At 42.6% G+C, this 21,603-nt stretch overlaps 1 protein-coding gene across 15 annotated transcripts in view; it reads right to left on the minus strand.

Moving 5' to 3' along the window:
• The window catches only part of PPFIBP1 (PPFIA binding protein 1), a 111,736-nt gene that overhangs the window by 20,335 nt on the left and 69,798 nt on the right, over positions 1-21,603 (minus strand). For 6 of the 15 annotated variants that reach the window (XM_063154198.1, XM_063154195.1, XM_063154196.1 and 3 more), the window contains 10 exons: positions 14,537-14,623; positions 13,246-13,359; positions 12,575-12,706; positions 8,073-8,165; positions 7,496-7,588; positions 5,641-5,755; positions 4,387-4,419; positions 3,047-3,108; positions 2,240-2,324; positions 926-1,080 (listed from right to left, as the gene is read on the minus strand). In XM_063154198.1, coding sequence (XP_063010268.1) covers positions 926-1,080; positions 2,240-2,324; positions 3,047-3,108; positions 4,387-4,419; positions 5,641-5,755; positions 7,496-7,588; positions 8,073-8,165; positions 12,575-12,706; positions 13,246-13,359; positions 14,537-14,623 — 969 coding nt within the window. Of the gene's footprint in view, positions 1-925; positions 1,081-2,239; positions 2,325-3,046; positions 3,109-4,386; positions 4,420-5,640; positions 5,756-7,495; positions 7,589-8,072; positions 8,166-12,574; positions 12,707-13,245; positions 13,360-14,536; positions 14,624-19,509; positions 19,653-19,707; positions 19,910-21,603 lie in introns of those variants that run through there. The other 9 variants (XM_063154205.1, XM_063154199.1, XM_063154206.1 and 6 more) reach the window with 6 other exon arrangements.

A 21,603-nucleotide genomic window follows, 5' to 3' on the forward strand; every position in this document is an offset into this window, starting at 1 on the left:
AAAAAAGGAAGAACATGTGTTACAATCTTCTGAGCTGAAATTAAGCAATCATAAATGAAAAAAGAGTAACAGATAAACTATGAAGAAAAAGATCTGAAATAAGGTTTCAAAAGTGATTTTTTTTCCTTATTCTAATATAATTATTTACTCCTTGAAAGATGGCACTGCAGATAAAACATGAATCATTGCATGGCTAAGCTACAGCTGAGACAAAAATCTCACAAGTCTCCCAAGGCTGTCTGCTAAATCTGTCTCTAACACAGATACCATGAAGGGTAGTCCACTTTTCAGATTTAATCCTGTCCTTAGACACTCAGAGAATACAAAATAGCTGCTAAACATTTAATTTAATTTCATTTTTTTCATAGTGTGTTCTTGCTGCTTAAATAAGTCAAGACTCTGCTCTGACTCAGAGTTTAGAGAAGAGAGCTATAGTTTTTGTACTGGAAAATCTGATTGTAAAAAATCAGAGATTGAACCACAACCTACATATCATTTAACTGAATGGATGCAATTATGATTGCATCCTCTTAAATATGACAAGATATATTTAGTAAGTCCCAACATATTTACTTCAGGTTTGTGCCAAAGTAAATGTAGCTCCTAAAACAGCTACATTTGATAAGAAAAATAATTTCTATGACTAATAGAAAAAGTCATTCAGATCTGTTCTCATGATAAATACAGCTATTTCTGTCTCTGATTCCATTTGAGGATTAAGAAAAATAAGTTTAATTGAAATTCCTCAGCAGCTTTCACAAGAAAACTACTTCCCCAAAAGCATGAGACATTAAAAAAGCTGTGAAACCCAGACAAATCTTTTTGGAAATTTGAGTTTTTTCATCTGCAAGAGGAATCCAGCACAAGCAGTGTTTTCAAGGAACGATGGTATTAAATAAAGCAAAAACACCCAAAACCAGCCTACCTCTTCATGAATGTTCACATTGAACTCATCATGGATTGGAGATGCTGTTACTGGGGTTGGGGATGGGCTTTTCTCTGGGTCAGTCAGACTTGGTGTGTCCAATAAACCCACAGATACAGATCCTGAATTCAAGTCTTCACTTTCAGTTTCCTTGCCTGAAGGGAGAGAACATGGAAACTTGTTGGTTTTATCACCCTTGCTCCCACCCAAGCTGCAGCCAGCGTGCTCAGTTATGGGCCAAAACTGGAAGGATTTCATTGCTGGGGTTTTTTAGGTTTTAGAAAGGGAGCCACAGCCAAGTGTCACTTCTCAATTCAACCATCCCAACACAGAAGGGTTGGAACAGAGGGAGGTCAAAAAGCCCAGCAAACACCCTCAGGGCATTTAGTGGCATCAGTTTCAATAAGCTGAATAAACTGGAGTACTTCATTCCTGACTGCTCTGGAATTTTGTTCCAAATATTTTGTTTCCCTTATTTACTAAGGAAAAGTAAGAAGGTCCAGTCTCCCTGAAACTTAAGATGTCTCTGTGGTATCTTCAAGGTGCCCTGAGGAAAAAGGCAGCCCACTGCTCAGAGTCTATCACCAGCCTGGAAGTGACCACATCAGGTCTGCAGCCTGCCACAAACTGAGTACGTCTCATTTAGGCAGTGCTGAAGCCCACACCAGTGTTGGCATCCTCTGCTCCTTCCACCCTGGATGCTCCTGAACTGCCTCAGTGCTACCAAAAGGCTTGGACTGGTTGTGAAAGACAACCAATATTTTCTAAAAGGTGAGCAGAAATCCAGTGTTTGTTGCCAAAGACCCGAGGGAAGCACAAACCAAAGTCTGTTCACAGCAAAAACCTCTCTTGCCCATTTGCCACTGCCTGAAATCTCTGTCCATGCTCCATGAAGTGACCATGGAGCAGAGCTACAAGAGAATCAAGGTCTATTCTAACACCCTCCTGTACCTGAAGGCACAGCACTGCAAGAAAGGGCAATACTTATTTAAAAATTGCTCCCCTCCAACACTCAGCATGGTGTGAACCCAACACAACAAAAACACATATTTTGCTTCCTCACTCTTGTTGGGCTGCTGACAATTTTCACCCTCTGAAGGGGTCTGGAAACTCCCACCAGGCTTAGAATGTATGGACATTCTACATGTTGTAATACAGATATAGCTTCTGCTTCAGTCACACAGTTAGGCTCACCATCACAACACACCTGGAGTTTCAATGACAGCAGAGTTGTGTGGTTTGTTTTTGGTTTTGTTTTTTTGTTTGTTTGTTTTTGGTTTTTTTGTTGTTGTTGTTTTTTTGGTTGTACAATACCTTTTTTACCTTGAGCCAGTATCACCATATCTTGGACTTTCTTGTACCTATTCAGAGATTGCCGAAGCTCTTCTATCTTCCGATCCTAAAACAAAAGGAAGTTGTGACTGTGCTTCCTCCCCCAGAAATAAGAAGTACAAATACTAGATCCTTTAGTTAAACTGGCTGTGAGACTAAAAGAAATGGGAAGTGTGGATGGGACAGGACTCAGAATGCTGAGAGGCTTTGAAATATCAAAAGCTGTATTTAGCAAAAACTATCATCTGGTTAATCACCAGAACTGTCCCAGCCTTTAAAGTGGATTTCAGCTCTCTTATTAAGTCAAAGGTAGAGCATAATAAATTTGCCATGTACAAAGGATTTAGAGCTTTGGTGATCAAAAGAAAACATCCTACAAAATGCACATGCATATGAAAGCATAAAAACCATGTATGAAAATAATTCATACTTCACAGAAAAGCCCTTTTGGAAATGCAACGTGTGATCTGGCACTTGTATGGAGATCTTTATATTTGCAGAACACAGTGCAAATTAACCACACTGAACTCAACAGTGTAAGGACTCTGAACAGATCCTGTGCACAGGCACAGAGCTCATAAATGCTCATAGCCCCTGAAAGGCTCTGCAGTGCTTCTGACTGCAGAAAATCATCAACTTGTACAAATCTGATTTTTCTGACTGCAGAAAATCATTGATTCTTACAAATCTGGTTTTTAGTTGAATTGTGAAAAGCTCACACGTGAAGGTTTTCTTAGAGATTTAAATCAACCTGATGAATGATTACTGAAAAAATAATGACTTTGCTACCTTCTCTTCATTTGCTGCCATTAGAGATTCTACCGCCTTCTTCATTTTCTGTACCTCTATATCTAAAAACACAATACAGTTCTCCAAGTCAATTTAAATAAGACAGTGTAAGGAAGTAAGAAAAACAAAAAATCTAGAAGCAACTCAGTAATATCTGAAAGTAGACTGACATAGTTACAGACAAAACATAAGCCACTTAAATTCTTCTTCAGATGCACACACAAAGAAGGAAGCTATTTTTCTTCAAAACCTCTGCTGTGACATTTTTATCAAGGAAATGATGAAGTCCAGGAAATTTCCTTCCTCCCCCACCCCTCTCCAAGCCTTACAAGAATGGAAAACTCAAGTGTAAAACTACTGCTTGACTTTCACTATGTCCATCTTTAAAATAACCAAATACCTGCAAAACAAGAAGTTCAAAATACACAAGGTACAGCATTTGGAATGCAATAAAACACATCCTCAGTACAACAGTCAATGACCACCCCAACCAGCATGTCTCAAATCCACTCAGCAAAGGCAGGGGATGAATGAATGTGATGAAGGAAGCACCGTGCAGTGATGCTCAGCCCTAATCCAGCATGGATGGAGCAATGAGGAGGGCACAGTGGAATGACAAAGTGTTTGCTGTGATGAGCAGTCATGCTGGAATATTACATGGCAGTTCAGGCCTGGGAAAGGTTCCTAACACAGACAACAGTGCTTCATCTATAATCCTTATTTACTAAGAAGTATAAATACATGGGAACATGTTCTGGAGGTGTTATCTCCATTTTTTCCTAAAGATTTACCTTGCATGAATGAGGTATAAGTCAAATTTCACTTCAAATCTAGGCAGGTAGCCAAACTCACAGGCAAAAAAGTCCTGTTTCAACTTCCTAAAAATTCATGGAAAGCAAACAGAGCAGGAAAAACCATTCTCCTCCTTAATGAAATACAAGAAGAAAACAGGCAGCCTGGCTGGCTTTCTAGATGAAAGACATTTAGATACATTGGGCTAAACCAGCACCTGATCCAGTTTCAGTGATTTTCCCTCAGTTATGCTGGCTGAAAATCTGCTCTGCTGGATTGCAACTGCATTTCACTGAGAGGCAATTGCTTTGTGAGCCCTCCTGAGACCCAATCTTCCTTTATCTGTAAGCTTTTCTTCAGAAAACTTTGTGTTTCAAGTGTGATGCACTCGCCCTTGTTCTCCAGTTTTACTGTAAGTGTAACTAAGGGTTATAGATGATGCAACCTAACAATGTTTGTTAAAGCAGTTTTGCAAACACATGCAGAAAGCTATTCTGGAAAGCACTTCTGGAATGCAAATGCTCATGGAAAGACACCAGGAACCTTACTTTTATCTTTGAGCTTCTTTTTACAATTTTCATCTGTGTGGGGAAAACCCATTGGATTGGAAATTAGCATGAAGGTTATGACATGAAATAACTTTCAAGACATTATTGATACTTTATGAGTCAACTCTTCCTCCCTTCATTCAGCTAATGATGCAGATAATTTGTTATCTGGAAACAGCATTTCTTAATATCAGTCCAAGGCAGATAAAACATGTTTCATCACAGCAAAAGATCTTCTGCTGAGCTACACTGAAAACCATAAAGCTGAGGACCAGAGGGTAATGAGAGTTCAAGTAGTTCCCCAGGGAAAAAAAGCCCTATATAAGTAGTCATGAATGCAATGAAGTCAGACCCTGTTCACATTTAAATGTTCTTTTAAAAAAAAATGGAATCACAGTTCATTGTGATCACTTTTAGTGATCTTAGGCAGTGGTTTTGAAAACACCATTTCATGAAATAAAATGTGACAATCTACACGCAGCATATTCCTCCTCAGGTCAGGGGAAGAGACTAAGCTCTTGTGCATTTCTTTTTCTAAAAAACATACTTTAAAGGCACAATTTTAAAATCAGCAACAACTACCAGTGAGATATATTTAGAATTGAAATTGCATCAGGTCAAACAAGTCTGTGGAAAATTTCTGTGATCTGTTAATTAAAAATTTCTGGTTTTAAATAAGATAAATCCTCAATCTAAGATTCACACATATAAATACTAATAGTTTTTTCTTTACAAGCCAATAAAAAAATTATCCAGCACATAAAATTTTTGTGCTTGTTCAAGCCTAATTACGGTTTAGACTTAATGAGCACACAAATCCAGAATCAATCCTTGATTTCACCTACTTACAGCTAGGTCCACATCATACTTTGGTCTGCAGTATGGCTTTTCCCCTTCCTTACCAAGGAGTTTCCTTTTCAACACAATGGTTTTGGAGTATTTGTAGGAATTAGTTTTAAAATTTCTCACCCAGTAGAAACTGTATATTTTGAGGCCCCATGCAAGCCATGTAAGGAGCTAACTAGGGATTTTTTTGGTCTTGTTTAAATTTGTTTAAATTTGACCAAGACCTTGCTGTGACAGAAAGTTTAGCACTTGCATCATCAACACCCTCTAAATATGTTTCAAGAGGTAAACATCAAGTCAAAGTTCAGGAAAATTCAGGCTTTTATCACTTATTTCCTGTACAAGGAAACATGACCTCAGATGAAATCACTGAGGAGGACAAGGTGACAGAGTCTCCCTTTTTCTTACCTCTGTCCAGTACTTCAATCCCTTCTCCTTTCAGCTTGGAAACCAATTTTTCATGCAACCTTTTCACCTCAGCTTCCTTCTGCTCCAGCTTGTCTTTCAGAGCTGACAGCTCATCCTGCAAGGACACAGAGCCACTCAGTGAGAGCTTCCACAGGCAGCTGAGATCTTTGCACAATCCCCTCCTAGGAAGCACACTGGACAGGTCCTCAGCTGGTGGAAGGGACTGAGGGCCCCTGACATTTAACACTGCCTGAGGGTGCACCAAAGTGACTCTGAACATCCCAACACACTTCTGAGCCCACAACAGAGCAAATCAGGGGGTCTGTGCTCTGAAATTGTTGGTCTCGTGTATAATTGGAAAGAAACAAAAACCAAACACTTTTCTTATTTGTTTAACCTTGCAGAGATAGAAAAAATGCAGGTGAAAAGGCTGAATGCTAACATTTCCATACATTTTTTTGGTATTTATAGGGCATGTTGCATGTTCAAAGCTGAACAATTCCAAAATTGTGCTTATATCAGGCTGAGGACAGTTTCAGAAATCACCACTGATTTTATGGAAGAAAAATCAATCACAACACCAGCAAGCACATGGACACATACTGGAAAGCAGTTCAGACAAAAACGTGGTGCCTCTGCCACAGTTTAGGTTTGCTGATCAAGCATGAGGAAAGAAAGCCTGGAGCTGAGATTCTTGGGAATGAGACAGATGGTGTTTGGGGGAGTTGGGGTGTATTAGAAAAATGCTGTCAGGTTTTAACTTAGATCTAACCATCTGCACTAGCAAGTCACTGGCACAAATCCATGCATTTAACTTTTTAAAATTTGAGTCAAATCCTACCCAGTTTAGTAACATGTTTCTTTGATGTCCGAGGATATCCTGTGCAACAGCATCATCAAGACAGGACCCTCACTGCAACTGTACCCAACACTGAAAATTTAATTTGTTCAGTTTGTAAACAAAGCAAAACAAGGCAAGACTCATCATTTTGGCACTTACAGCTTCTAAATGACATTTCAAATCCTTAATGGAATAAACCAAACTAGAATACTGTGGCTTAGGTATTTTCCTGAGCTACTCTCAGATGATCTGTTGGAAATACATAGTGATGTTTGCAACCCAAACTATGGTCCAGCTACAGAATTTCCTGAAACTGGTTCCTGTTTGCTCTAAAGCATCATTAAAAAATAGATCAATCTTAACACTGTTAAGAAATCAAAGCTTTTTCCACAACAGTGGCTGGGGAATAACTTCAATTTTCCAGTGCTCCAAGTTGGCACTGATTATGATGGGATTTCTGCCAGTGTAGGATCCATGCTATTCCAAAACAAGATCATTTCTTGGTCACTTGAGAAGCTGCTGTTATATCCACAGGCAACTAGAGCTGCATGTGGTTGTCAATGTGCATTTCTTTTCCTGAATTAGAAGTATGATATGCAAATTTACATGTGGGAGAGGGGACAGTATAAAAGAATCACTATTTCCCAGATAGTTTTCATGAATACATTTTCTCTAAAAGGGTGATAAAAAGTTCTGTTTGAATAATGGCTATAAACTACAGACGAGGCAATCTTCCCTTGGAAGGGGGTGTGATTTTAACCCAAGACTAATGCCATTATGTGTAACCTAGGCAAGGTTCAGAGCAGGAAAATCCTCTCCCCTGCAATTTAAAGCTGTTTACAAGGAATACCTACATAAAGAGCTTTCCACATCTAAGGAGGAAGGGCACACTGCATATCAACACACAGGAATTAATGAAGAACAGAGCATGATAGCACAATGCAGGACAGACCAGTAAAGGGTGGAACATGAAGGATTCAAAACAGGCCCAGCATTCCCCAGAAACTACCACACCTTTAGCATCTGGCTTTTTTGCTCCATCCGCTGCTTTTCATACTGCATCTGACCCACTTTGATTTTCATGCTAGAAAGTTTGGCCATTAAAGACTGGTAACAGAGACAGAGGAGTGAGAGGAAACTAAAGGTAGAAAAGAGACAAGGCTAAATGGCAAAGAGAAGTTAGACACTTAAGAGAAACAGGCTGCTAGAAGTACTTAGGTGAATGTTTTGCTTCAGAAGTGGTTTGTTTTTAGTACATTTAGGAGAAAATAAATGCTGTTTTTAACCTGTGGCATACACCTTACATACTGCAACTGGTATTTCTTGACACACATGCAAAACAAAGGTCTAAACAGGTAATAAATTTATTGTTAACAGCATGGTATGTTACCCTTCATAAAAAACAGTGCTCAAACTGAAAACCACAGCATGACATTTAGGAATAGCCACTGCTGCTAAGCGAGAACCATGAAACATCAGGACCTGAGAGTGCTCAGGATTTTGCAGGGTGCAGGCAAGGATTAGGGAAAAGAGTGAATTCCTAAAGCCTGATTTACACCCCTCTCTCCCTCTTCCTCTCAGCCTCACTTACTTTGGTTGTTTTCAGCTTTTTCTCATACTGGAGTCTTTCATTGTCCATTTCTCCCACCCTCAACCGCAATTCGTTTATTTCCTGGATCAAATCCTGAGTGGAGGGAAAAAGACAACCAGAAACAACAAAGAACTTCAGTAAACAAAACAGAAGAATAGCTGACTGTAACAAGAAAAGCAGGCATAAAAGGAACTCAGTACACAAAGGCACACCACTCAAGTCAAGCAACTCAGAGCTCCCAAACTATCCAGGGACTGAGTTTCTCAGTTTCTGTGTTAATGCACTGAATGTAAGAGGGCAGAGGACAAAGGGAGACACAAATTGAAGTTGTGTTCCCTGTGCTGAGGGCCAGGAAAGGCCTCCTGCTTCTCTGTTCAGCTGCCTGGAGCCCAGTACTAAGGATGGGCAATGGAAAACAGCGGCAGACATCCTTCAACATGCAGCAGCCACATCTTCCCCTCTGCGGTCCCTCCTGCCCCCGGCTCACCAGCCATCACCTGCTTTTTCAAAATATGAAGTGATTACACTGTAAAAATCCGTGTTTCCAACATTTCAAAGAATCCTCTCACTGAGGGCTGAACAGAGGAGCCATCACAGGTTTCTACAAGCAAAAGCACCTGTGTTTAAGCATCAATGGCACCACTACATCTGGGCTTTCCAAATTCAGCCTGGCTTGGAAGAAACTCGGAGCCATCACAAACTCACATCTGAGCTCTTTAGGAGACCAGCTCGACTTCCTGGCCATCCTGATGGATCCTGCCAGGTTTGGGGGTCAGACCTGAGTGCCCCCAGCCCCCTTGGTCAAACAAACCCTGAGTGTGACTGCTCCACCAAGCCTCCTCATCCTCTAAGTCAGAGAATGGTTTGGGCTGGGAGGGGCATTAAAAATCATCTCAGTCCAATCCCCTGCCATGGGCAGGGACAGCTTCCACTATCCCAGACTGCTCAGAGCCCTGTCCAACGTGGCCTTAAACACTGCCAGGGATGAGGCAGCCACAGCTTCTCTGAAGAACTTGTGCCAGGACCTCAGCACCCTCAAATAAGGAATTTTTCTGGTCTTTATGTTTGCTTTCCTTCCTACATCTGAGGCAAACCCTATCCATGAGAAGCAATGCTGTACATTGAGCTAACAGCTCTAAGCACAATTTCTCAGAGCTAATACTATAATTAACAGAGATTTATATTTATAAATTAACAAGCCAGCAGCTGACATTTAGAGGGTATTCATGGGTCCCAGATAACACCTGCCTTTCAGCCCCACATGAGGCTTCCTAAGCTTACAAGCCTCTAGTTATTATTTTGTGTTTAATGAACCTGATGCTAAGAGAGCAGCATCTGTATTTCTTCAGAAAGATCCAAGTTCAGTTCTCAGAACTACAAGGAAAGTGAAAATAGTGAGCATTAAAATGCTTTTAGTAATTACTACTTTTAATCTGTAACTTTCTAATTCAGGTACACCTGAAATTCCTCAACAATTGATTTGTTTGGGGCTTTTCTCTCCTGCAGCATGATCCAATGTTTAAATATGCTGTGTGGAACTCACTGCTGAGGCTGTTCTCCACATATTTGTCAATTGAACTACAAGACTTAAAAATACTCAGTGTGACACAGAAAACAGAACAATCTGGCAACCAGATTGGAGGTGATGGTGGATAAATCACAAAGAATTCCCTGTGAGTGAGCCAGTTTCAGCCTCTGGCTGCTGCTTCAAAGGCCCAGTCTGGCTATGGACTCCTTCCCAAATAAACTCCCCTGCAGGGTATTTTCTTACATAAACTCAGCCCAACTCAGACCACCCGTGTTCCTCAAGGAAAATAATGCTGGTGTCTGCTGAGAAAGTGGAAATACTGGAATAATTCAAAGAACAGAACAATTATGAATCTCTATTAAGTACACAATTAGCTTTGAAAAAGCTGGGTGTTTGTGAACATCTAGACAGCAAATCCTAGAGCACAAAGACCTAGTGAGGCATCTGTTTAGACAAAGAACGGAGAATATGAGTAACCAACCAAGCTGGAATGGGAAGTTGCAATGACAGACATAAGTAACAAATGGATAATATGAAGGATTTAATCAGAATGGTAATTTTGTAGGAGACAGTAGCTGCACAAGTTGTCAGACATCAAATTTTCTCTTTTCCCTAAATAAAACCAGAAGCAATATTCACAGTTTTGCTTTCCTAGTCTGGATATGAATCTTTTTCCATTTCAATCACTCCACATAAATGCCATAATGTATTTTAGGGTCAAATATTTTAAATATTCATTTAAATACTCATCTCTTCTAAAATTATTTATAAACAGCAATATAATTAGATCAACACTGAATAAAATACTGCATACTTCTGAATAAGTACTGCCTCCAAAATATCTCTTAAGAGATTTTGTAAGGGCTGAGATCCTCCAACTAATTAGACATTCATAATTTCACTGAATCAAATGGAAATTAAGACATAATATCCCTTCCAGCATTTAAGCCTAAGTGTTTTTACAGCTATAAAGTGTTGAAATGAAGAAGAAACAATATAATAATATATATCACACTAAATGACATCATTCTGGATTTCAAATGGAGGGAGAAATGTTTTACTAATAGTTCATTTTTTCTGGCATAAATATGCTTGATATAAATCCATATAGTCCCTAATTACAGTAACTACTATTTAAATAAAATTTAGGTTATTTTTATCAAAGGCATTTAGTGTATTTCAAAGAGGAAGGTCATCATAGAAGATAAGCCTCTTGCACAGAGATTACAGACTTGCAGTTTTTGGTGTACTCCCTGCACTGGAACCATTTTTCTGGGAACCTGTAGCTCCATGTCCTCCTTCTTGGTATGCTGAGCTGTGCTATGAAGTTATGGAGAGACTGCACTTCAGGAGGGAAACAAAGAAAGAGGGAGTCCAGGACAACTCTACACTATTCAGTGAAAATAAGGGTAGAAATAGAGGAAGCAAATCACTCCATGTTTGTTAACAGTTCTGGAAAGCAGAAGAAACCACAGGGTGCTTGCAAATGAAGATACAACAGAACCCAGGTCAGAAAGCATGTGCTCCCTGTGGTCATCTGGACCAAACCTTGCCTCCCCACAGCCATTTACTGCTGGTGCCAGCTTGTTTATCCCTCATTTGGGCTGCTTAGAGTAAGTGTCAGCCCACAGAGAGTTATTTGCTGTGTGCTGTAATTCATGATAGAGCTGAGCTCTGTGTGGGCAGAGTCCCAGGAGAGCTGTGAGAGCAGCCAGCTCTTACACACACCTCCCACGGGTGCAGGAGACCTTCAGTGATTCCCTCCACCCTTCCCCCTGCCAATTTCTCATGCACAGAGCTTGTCTGCTCTACAAAATCAGCTGCTTTGAAGGCAGTGCTGTGAACCTGTCACATAACACCTGTTACCAGCTAGAGGCAAAGGTAACAGGAAGCAACAGGAATCCATCCCAGAGCTTGGCAGTGCCCAAGGAGATGTGCTGCACTGCAGGAATGAACACTGCTGTCACTACCTAAAGAATCACTTCCAAACTTGAAAGTGATACAAGTCATTAGTTTTCAACCTGTAGCTTTTTTTTGGGTCTGCAGATTACTTCAGACAGGCACAAAGAGTAATCCAAAAGCAAGACTGACTTTTGTTTTTGTGCTTGCAATACAATGAGGAATGGTGCTTCACTGGAAACCGAGCAGTGGGGAAACCACTGGCAGACAAAAAAGGCAATTTTGTGTCCTGTCGTGACAATATGGCTCTTTCCTTCTAGAAACAAATGACACCTGGAACATCCACAATCATAACAAACACCTGACATTTCAGCTCATTTATGAATCCAGAACTGGAAATTTTGTTCTGTTTAATAGACAGGCTCTGAGGTATTTCTGATATGGGCTCTATCATCCTGGCAGGCCAGCTTAGCTGATACTTGCTGGGTTTGCCCACCGGCTTTGAGCCTTTCTGGCTTGCAACATGAGCAAGGTTCAGCCACACAGACCTGCAGCACAGAGTGAAATGCCTCAGGAGAGCACTGCCAGGGATGGCAGCTCCACCTGGCTCTGTTCCCCCACCTCTGGTCCTGGGCTCCCATAAGGCTGGGGTCTGAAGCCAGGCTTCCCAAGAGCCCCACAGCGAGTCAGCTCACTCTCTGTTAGCAACCCCAAAAAGTTCTGCTCCTGTGCAGTGTCCCTGCTTGCCTCAGACATACCTTACTCAGAAGGTGACAGTTTTATGTGGGTCAGGAGAGTGTAGTATGTTCATGACTTTATTAAAATCTAACCCAAATCCACCCCTCCTGAGACCTGAAAGCCAGAATCAAAAACTACCTTTGGAAATCTTTCTTTGTAAAACCAGAATTTAACAAAGAGGACACTTTTTACTTTAAAAGGAACATGTTGTAACCTTAAAGATGAGTTCCCCTTCTTGCCTGACAAAAAAAAAAAAAAAAAAAAAAGATCCCAGAAAATGTTCAGAGGGTGAAGACACACACAGCCTTCACAGTTTATCCTGTAGGGGTTTACTCACCTCTGTGTCTCTGAATCTGTCCTCATAGTCCAATCTATCCTTCTCTACAGATGTAAGCTTTAATTTCAGAGTGGAAATCTCTGCCATAAGATCCAGCTTCTGAGTTTCAAGGGTTGTTCTGCTTAAAAGCTCCTGATTCAAGATAAAGAGGAAGAGAATGGAATTATTTACCCAAGGGGAAGAAATCAGTAATTTATTTTGACAGCTAAAGGTCTCCATGGGGAATAGCATCACCCTCATCCTTGCACTATGTGAAGCCCTGAGACACAGCTATTATCCATCTGACAGATTCCAGGCACCTAGGATGCATCTGGGATCACAGGGGCACTATCATGGGCTGGCTGCAGGAAGAAAAAAGCCTGTCTGTCATCACAGTCACTCTGGGCAGCAAGGAGCTGTGAGGGGAATCCACCCATCCTGCCAGAGGCTTTAATCTAAGGCTCTTGGAAGTTTAGTGGGGAAGGACTCAAAGGAGAGCACAAGTGGATTCCTGCAGCATAAAGCAGCACTGACATTACTAAGTGCAAAGACTTTAAAGCCAGTATGGCAGAAAATGATCCCTTAGTGGAGACATCAAGGGTTCCAACACCTTGAAGGGCACTGCTCTCACCAAAGCTTGTTAAGACAGAAGGAAGACAAGGCAGCAGGACAGACATGGAGCTGTGAAATACCTGCTGCAGCATCTCCTCTGTGGCATTCAGCTTCTCCCTGTGCTCCTCCAGGCAGAACTCCAGATCCCGGATCTTCTCTCCTTGGGCCTCCACCTGGTCTGTAAGCACACTTACCTGGAGAGCACGACAAAAGGGATGCATGTTTCACCTGGCACCTGGGCCATATGTGTCAGCTGAAGAACTGCAGGTGAGCAACACTGCTGGTTGGGCCAAAGATTAACTGGGACCATGCAGGGAGGAGGAGGAGCAGAGCTCTGCAGTGGACACACCACTTGGCAAAGAAAACAGGAGAGGAGGGAAGGCTCTCCCCTCATGCTTACTAGAATTTCAGCCAAAGTTCTGGCAGATGCATTGCAATTCTGCAACTCCCCTCCTTACTGGAGGTTTTCACAAGGGGTGGCTGCTGCATTTTACTGCCAATAATTATGCCTTTGCTGTGACAATACATTAACTCAACCCATTAGCTCCTACCTTAACCACCACATAAACCTCACTACTTATAATTTATTCTCCTTCCCAAGTGATTGCACACAGTGTACCATAACAAGCACTTTCCTCTTTTCAGAACAATAAAAGCAGAGAAGGTTAAAACACACAGCCAGAGGCTGGAGAAGACCAAGACAACATTTTTAAGACAGCAGACAGATTCTCATTTTGCCTTTTCTGAATGAATTTTTTCATTTTCAACAGCCTCCTCCTGCAGTACTGCTGGGAAGGAGGGTGAGCTCAGTGCTGTCACTGCCCCTGGGTCCCCATCAGGGGATGCCACCTGTGCAGTCCAAGGGGTGCCAGGCTCTCCTGGCTCCAACAGCCAGAGGAAGCCAGCAGTCAGAGCAGCCAGGGCTGACCCCATCCAGCCCAGCAGCAGGTGAGCAGGAGCACCAAGGAGCTGCTTGTCTCCTTCTGCTGGCTGGCAGCAGAAGTCCTGCAGCTTTTGTTACCTTTCCTAAGGACAAGACAACTGTCTCCTGATGCAGACACCATGTGAATGGCCCTGGGAAATGGTGATCTTAAGGATACACATGGATATAAGTAGGTGGCTGCTCTGCAGACCTGCTCTGCTAATCAAATTCAAAGAGAACAGATACACAGACAGAAAGACCTTCAGGTTTTTCCTGCAATCTAAATTCACACCTTTCTCTAATCTGGGTTAATTCTCACATACCAGCAAGTCTTCTGAACACTGTCTAAGACATCACAACTCCAAATAAATTCGCAGAGGTTTTATCACATACTTTCAGACAGTCTCATGAATGAAAGAGCAGAAAAAATTATTTGGGTGAGAACTCACTTGCAGAACAAGAGATTCCTTATCATTTTCCAGACGAGCCAGCCTTTCTTGATAAACATCTCCATTCCCAGATATGTGTCCATTAGTCTGGAAAAGACAACAAATACTGTATAGTCAGCTATTGTGCCACAGTAGCATCCAACGATATCAAAACACTTATTGAGAGCATTTTGAGTCGGCACAGTTTAAGAACATGTTTGAAATATTCTCCTGCCCCCTAAGAGTTACAAATCAAATAAACTGTCAACAAAGGACACATGACCACCATGAGAGAATTTTTCAGGGGCTTAAAGATGAGAAAGGAAGAACCTTCTAGTGACCCAGTTCTGCAAAATTCACTTACTGTGCATTCAGCATTTTGCTAACAAAACTTGGACTCATTGCTACACAACACTAAGCCATACTTGCAAAGAGACAAATACCCCGAGACATTCAGCAAGTGAAAAAAGCCAAACATACAATCTACAAAATGTGTATTATGCTTCTTGCAAGTCATACACACAGTCAGAGACATCCTTTTACATCAGGCACATTCTACTGGGTATGGGTGAACGTCTGCACTCTAAACACATCTCTTTGTAAAGCTGCCTGAGGCTAGAGAGAAACAAGAATACATGTTAATGCTATCAGAGAGTTCAGAGGAATCAGCAACTTTCTCCATAATAACTTCAATGCTCTTGAGCAGTGGGAAGGATTTTGTTCTATCCATATTCAAAGCTGTCTCAAAGCACTTCACGATCCAGGCCACAATCAGATCTCAGCTCAGAAAAGGCAGCCTTGTTCCCATCACGGAATAAAGTGCTTAGAGGAGTCTGAGAAGCTGCTCTGAAATCCAGGGTGCTCAGCAGAGACACCCAACAATGTTGAGGGGCCCTGGTTTCCTCCTGAACGTGTGATGAAAAGCAATTGTGTGATCGATCCCTGTGCTCCCGTGAGCCTGCAGCACAACCCTGCCTTGAGAGGCCACCGCCACTCAGGAGCTCCAAGCCTCCAGCTCCTGCTTTGAATCTCCCCTGATTACAGATGATACCTCAGGAAACCTCCCGGCTAAAACTCCTTTTCTAAATTACATGTCTGGCCTTGGGCGGTGGTAGAAAGTGCCTTGCTTGAGCCTGAAACAATAGAACTCCCTCCAGCATCACTTAAAGATCTGACATAAAGCAAACAGGAGAAGGTAAAAGTGTCTGACCTCACCTCAGTGCTCTCGAGAAATCAGGCTGTGTCCTGGCAAGTCTTAAATCACTGAGCAGTACTAAAAGTGTCTCACAAGCATGAAATTTCACTTGGTAACCATAAAATCTCCCCTGAAATTTTCTCTAGCAGACTAAGAAAGGATGCTCTCTAGTAATTTGTACCAGTACCTCATCACAATGATCTAACTTATGACCCTGAATCTGAATTATTTAGCAGCACAATACTCACCTGACTAACCAGACACTAAACCCCAGGGCAAAATTCCTCTAAATTTCTGAGTTTGCCATATCTTACCCCGACCTCTACCAGAATTTAGCTCATGCCATTCAAGATCAGTGAGATCTTCCATTTTGTAACACTAATTTAGGTGAAAGAATTCAAAATGAAATAAACCTTTTAGCTGTTCAACCAGTAGATTATGCTTTGGATTTTGTGACCTGAGTTGTTTGTGAAAACAGAACTGAGGGTTTTGTCTACTTTTGCTGCTCTGCAGCTCCCCTGTCCTTTAAGAGCTCTGGTACATCTCAAGCACTTACTCAGCCTGTATAAGAACAGCATCTGTATTTTGTAATACACAACACATTTATCAGTCCAGTGCATGTGTCTGATGTGGGAGAGTGGTATCCATCCCTCTCTACAGGCAGCAGAGCTGCAAAGACACTTCTCCATGCTGCTGGGGCTAACATGGAATTCCTTGCCAAAGCACAGATTTGACTCCCTGCCTCCCAACCACCACATCAACACCTGACCCTCCTGATAGCTCCAGTCAGCATAACCAGGCACAAATGAACTAAAACCAGAGACTGCAGGAAGAAAATGGGGGGAGGGAGGTCTTGGTTTCACAGCACGATTAAAATGTCTGTGAAAACCAACGAGGTGTGAAAGCAGAACGTTAGTCATTGTGCACAGCATCTTGCCAAGACACCTTTGTTGTTAAACTCCGCTCACATTTCTCAGGAAAAATCCGTTCGGCTCAGCACACCAGCCTTGGCTTTAAAGCAGGAGTGTTGGGAGAGGGAGAGCTCAGGCTGCGGCTGCACCCTGCCATTAGGGAGAGGTGATGGGAACCCCAAACAGGACAAGTGAAAAGGCTCTTCTCCCACAAAATACAAATTAGTGCTAATAGAATCACAGACTCCTTAGGGCTGGAAAATACCTCTAAAATCATCAAGCCCAGCCATCAACCCAGCACCACCACCATGTTCACCACTAAACCATGTTCTCAAATGCCATATCCACACATTTTTTAAACCCCTCCAGGGAGGGTGATTCCGCCACATCCCTGGACAGTCTGTTCCAATTTTTAACAACTCCTTCAGGAAAGAAACTTTTCATAATATCTGACCTAATCCCACCCTGGCACAACTCGAGGCCATTTCCTCTCATCCCATCAAATACTTAGGGCAGTTCATCTATTCTTTGGGAGAAACCTTGCAGAGATGTCTTGGTTTTGCAAGCTGAGTGTAAAGATCTCTTTTCTGGGTATTGCCAGTATTATTTTCTAAAATCTGCATAAAACCAGACCTCCTGTAGCACACCAAACCCATAAAATTCTGTGTACAACACAAGAATTGTTTGCTTTTTGCCTGAAGGGTTGTAACTTCTACATAATACCTGTGACTGATTCTTCATTTGAAGTGTGAAAAGGCAAGAAAGCCCCTAGCTTTGGTTTCAGTGGAAAACAATGATAGCTGGAGAATGGATGATAGAGAAAGACCATGGTAGCTATTTCCAAGAGCAGCAGCCCAAGCAGTGCTTACAGTGGTGCACAGACCCAGGACCTGCACGCACTGGACACACAACTCCTTCACTTTCACACCTTCAAGAGGCTCTTTTCATCAGTAACTCCTTGTTCTGGATTGTCTTCACAGGTAAAAAGCAGATTCCTGTCATGATACTCTTCCCAGAGAGATAAGGAAGGAAGAGGGGAGATGAAACATCTGAGAAGAACAGAGCAATAATGGTAGTGAGCAGGACTGAAGAGAAATTGAGCAGGAATATGCTCAAACACTGGATTTAGGAAAGTAGTGCACCAGGAGACGGGGTGGAGGGAGCCCCAGTGGGAAAGAATGGGCTGCAGAGAGGTCTGAAAAATGCCAGGAGACCTGGTGTGTGCAACACCTGGGTGAGCAACACTCAGTGTGTCCCTCAGGAGCATTTCTCCACCAGGGAATCTGCATCCTCCCCTACAACTGAGCCCAGCACTCACCCTGCAGAGCAACAGCTCCTCTTTGGAAGGGGAAGAAAAGAAATAAAACAGTAAGAGAAGCAAAAAAGAAAAGCAAATATTTGACTGAACAGCAACTGCAAGCATATTTAGGGCACTTGGTAGTTCTGGATCAAATTGGTAGCATAAAGGATTAACATACTTTACTGCTGTGTAAGAAAGGCTTTCCATTTCCCAAAGAAGGCTCTTTTCATCAGTAACTTAAAATCTATCTTCGGTTAAGATTTTGTTTGTGTTTTCAATGTTAGTGATTAACTACAAAACACTATATGGGAAGAGAATGCAGATTTACCAATGCTGATTTTAATCCTAAAAACAAAAGAACAGTTGTCACAATGCCACTGAGGCTTCACAGAAGTCTGAGGTCAAGCATTTACTTAAAATGCCTTTTAAGATCAGACTCAGTGCACTTATAAACTCTACTAGATCAATCCACTGCTAATCTGTTAAACACGTGTGTAAAGCTTTGTCTGTAATCATCTAAGTGTAAAAAATCCACGCTGCTCTGGAGGGAATTATTCCTGTAGCAAGTAGAAGCATCACCAAACTTTCACAGCTTGCCTGGCTTCAGTCTTTAATCCCTCTTCCCTGGAACTGAGTTAGAATTCCAAACCACAGGAACGTTTCTAGTGGCTGCTGGCTTAAAGCTAATAATAAAAAAATAAATTAAAAAAATCCATTTCCTCTCAGTTGCTGAATTCTCCTTTCAAAAATAAACCTCATTTTTAGCTTACCACAGCTGATACCCTCATTTTCCTTCATTTTCTCTTCTGCTTTGGAGATGAAATAAGCAGCACAAATCACACTGCTCTTGCTGTATGTGCAGTTTGGCTTGCATAGAAGGAGCTGCAACTCCACAGCATCATTTCCCTGCACAGCAGATTGCACTGACTGTTTTGACCACCACAGTCAAGTCAACAGTTGGGCAAGTGAGCCCTTCCCAACACCTCTTTCCTGACCATCTGGAGTTAAATTAGAGCTCATCAACATGCTTACGTGGTTCAGATCATTACAATACACATTACCTATGCTCAGTTAAACAAAGCTGCTGCTGTTCTGCTTGTTCCCTCAGCTCTAGAGCCCCTTGCAAGAGGGGCTTCCAGCCTCAGCTACCTCAGCATCAATTGGTGTGCCTTGGGCAGATCCTCCTGGTTTCCCAAGCCAAGTACCCACGACCTGTGGTACAGACCTGTGACAGCTTTACTCTCTGTCGGCATCAATCCCATCCCAAATTCATACTGGTCACACTGTCTGAGCTGGTGTGTAACCAGTTCATGTGGGAGCCCAGCTCTGCCCTCCCAAACCAGCCTCTCCTGCATTTCCCGCTCCCCTGCTCTGAGTATTTGCAGCCTTTTCCACATACCTCAGCAGCAGAGTACTGCAAACCTTGTCCTAAACTTTGCAGGTTACTTCCTCCCCAGAGAGTAAGAAGGGGTAAAATAAAAACAACCACACACCCACTCAAAGCCCCCCACATGATATTTTTAAAAAATAAAAGTAGAATTCTGAAAGAAAAGCAGCTGCTCACAGCCCTTCACTCTGAGGCATTTACCTGAAACATTTTGTAAGCATAAATAACACGCTGCTGAGCAGGGAAGCTGCAACCTTTCCACAATATTCCGTCTCCTCAGGAGCAGCCCAGCTGGTGCCTGGAGCAGGAGAAGGATGAGAGGCTCATTCCCAGCGCTGCCCAGCTATGGCTTGTCACTGGGAGAATCACAGGAGCCAGCACACGCAGAGATCTCCTTACCTTATTTAGCCAGACGCAGTGCCCGTGAATGTCCCAGCTATACTCCATGCTGGTCATGACTGCTTCCATGCATTCACGGGCGCCAGAAGCCGAGGCCGAGGGCTCGGGGCTCCTCGGAGCCGGGGTTAAGTGACAGCGGGTCCCCTTGCCCAGGCGAGGATGGAGGCGAGCGGAGGGGAGACGTGGGAAGCAGCAGCAGCAGCAGCAGCGCTCCTCAGGCGGAGCGGAGCGAGCAGCTCTGGGGAATTAACACATCAAAGCCCGGCACGAAACTCCTCCAGCCCGGCACACACGGGAGGGGGATGCAGGCAGGGAGGTGCGGAGCAGCACAAACCCGAGCCAAGGACAGCACCGGCCACCTCCAGCCTGGCTCTTGTCACCAGCGCAGCTCCCTCCTCCGGACCCTCCCGGCAAGCATCCGACCCAAGAGCACAGGGGAAAAGAGCAATTCCCACCCCTTCACCTGAGCACAAAGTAAACAGGAGGGGCTTTCCTAGTAATTGTAAAAGCTGCAGGAACACATGCCATTCATTCACGTGTAGACGCCAAGAAAAAATGGAAGAAGCTGACTCAGCCGTGCCAGGTCTCACAAGTGGCTTGCCCCAAGTTTATGTCATACTTCAGAGTGATGTAAGAAGCAGCAATAACAACCAAGCTCTGTCCTCGGGTTCAGGTTTCAACTGACCCACTACCAGCAGCAGCATGACAAATTCTTAGTATTTTTGACCACAGAGTCCAGCTCTGAGAGTCCTGTGACTATCTCAAAAACCAGTTTTATAATGAAACGTCTGCAACAACTATTGATAGAGAAAAATCTCAAAACCATGCATGCTGAATAACTCAGGAGATATCAGGAGATCAAAGGACAAGCAGAAGCTGTGCTTTTTAAGCCAAACTGATTCATTTTGGATGGGAAATGGTGATTTTTGATGGGTTGTTCTAACTGCCAAAGAACTCATCCTCGATGCATGAAGATGTGACAGCAAGGCATACCATTAATGAGCCCAGATTACCTTCCAGTGTTAAAAACACACCAATCTGGATGATCACCTTTAGCAAGAAGCAGGGTCCTGTGTTTCCAGAACCTTGGAGGTGAATCTCTCAGGGACAAAATGCATTGCCAGCAGGGAGTGGAGGTCCTGTGTTTCCAGAACCTTGGAGGTGAATCTCTCAGGGACAAAATGCATTGCCAGCAGGGAGTGGATGACGACAGGCTGACACGCTATCACAAGACTCCTTTCATACTGCAGCTCGAGGAGAGATCCCAAAATGTTTGGTGGTAACACCCTGGTGCCACACATTAGCATAGGACCCTTTGATACACAAACTCAACACAAACAGAAGCTGAATCAAATGACTGCACTGCACACCCACACCAGGATAATCAAACAACAAACTTGGGTTTGAAGACAGGATTTATTTTTTCCCCATGAATAAGAGATGATTTCTGGCTAACCAAACTGCTTCTTCCACTTGGGAATCACTCTTGTCCAAATAGGTCAGCATATCTCTGCAAGATTACAAAGCTACATCTATCCAGCAAGGAAAATTCCTTTCTCAAAGCTAAAATCCCCTCATATTAACTCTCATTACTCCGAGCTACTCTCTGGAAGAACCAACTTAAAGGAAAAATGTCAAAATCTGTGAGGCAGCAGCAACACGGATTGCATGAGCCATGATGGATACCTCAGCTCAACCATCATCCTCAGATGAGCTGAAAGTGTTCTGTGGCTGGACTTTATGATGATCTTAAAGGTCTTTTCCAACCTTAATGATTCTATATGATTCAAGAAACCTTTGGAGGCCATAAAGTTTTGCTTGACCATAAAGTCAATTTCAGAAATTCACCTATGGACTGAAAATAATTATTAAAATATGCTGTATAATATTTAAATT

This window comes from Melospiza melodia, chromosome 4 (assembly GCF_035770615.1).
Source record: "Melospiza melodia melodia isolate bMelMel2 chromosome 4, bMelMel2.pri, whole genome shotgun sequence".
Lineage (NCBI taxonomy): Eukaryota > Metazoa > Chordata > Aves > Passeriformes > Passerellidae > Melospiza > Melospiza melodia.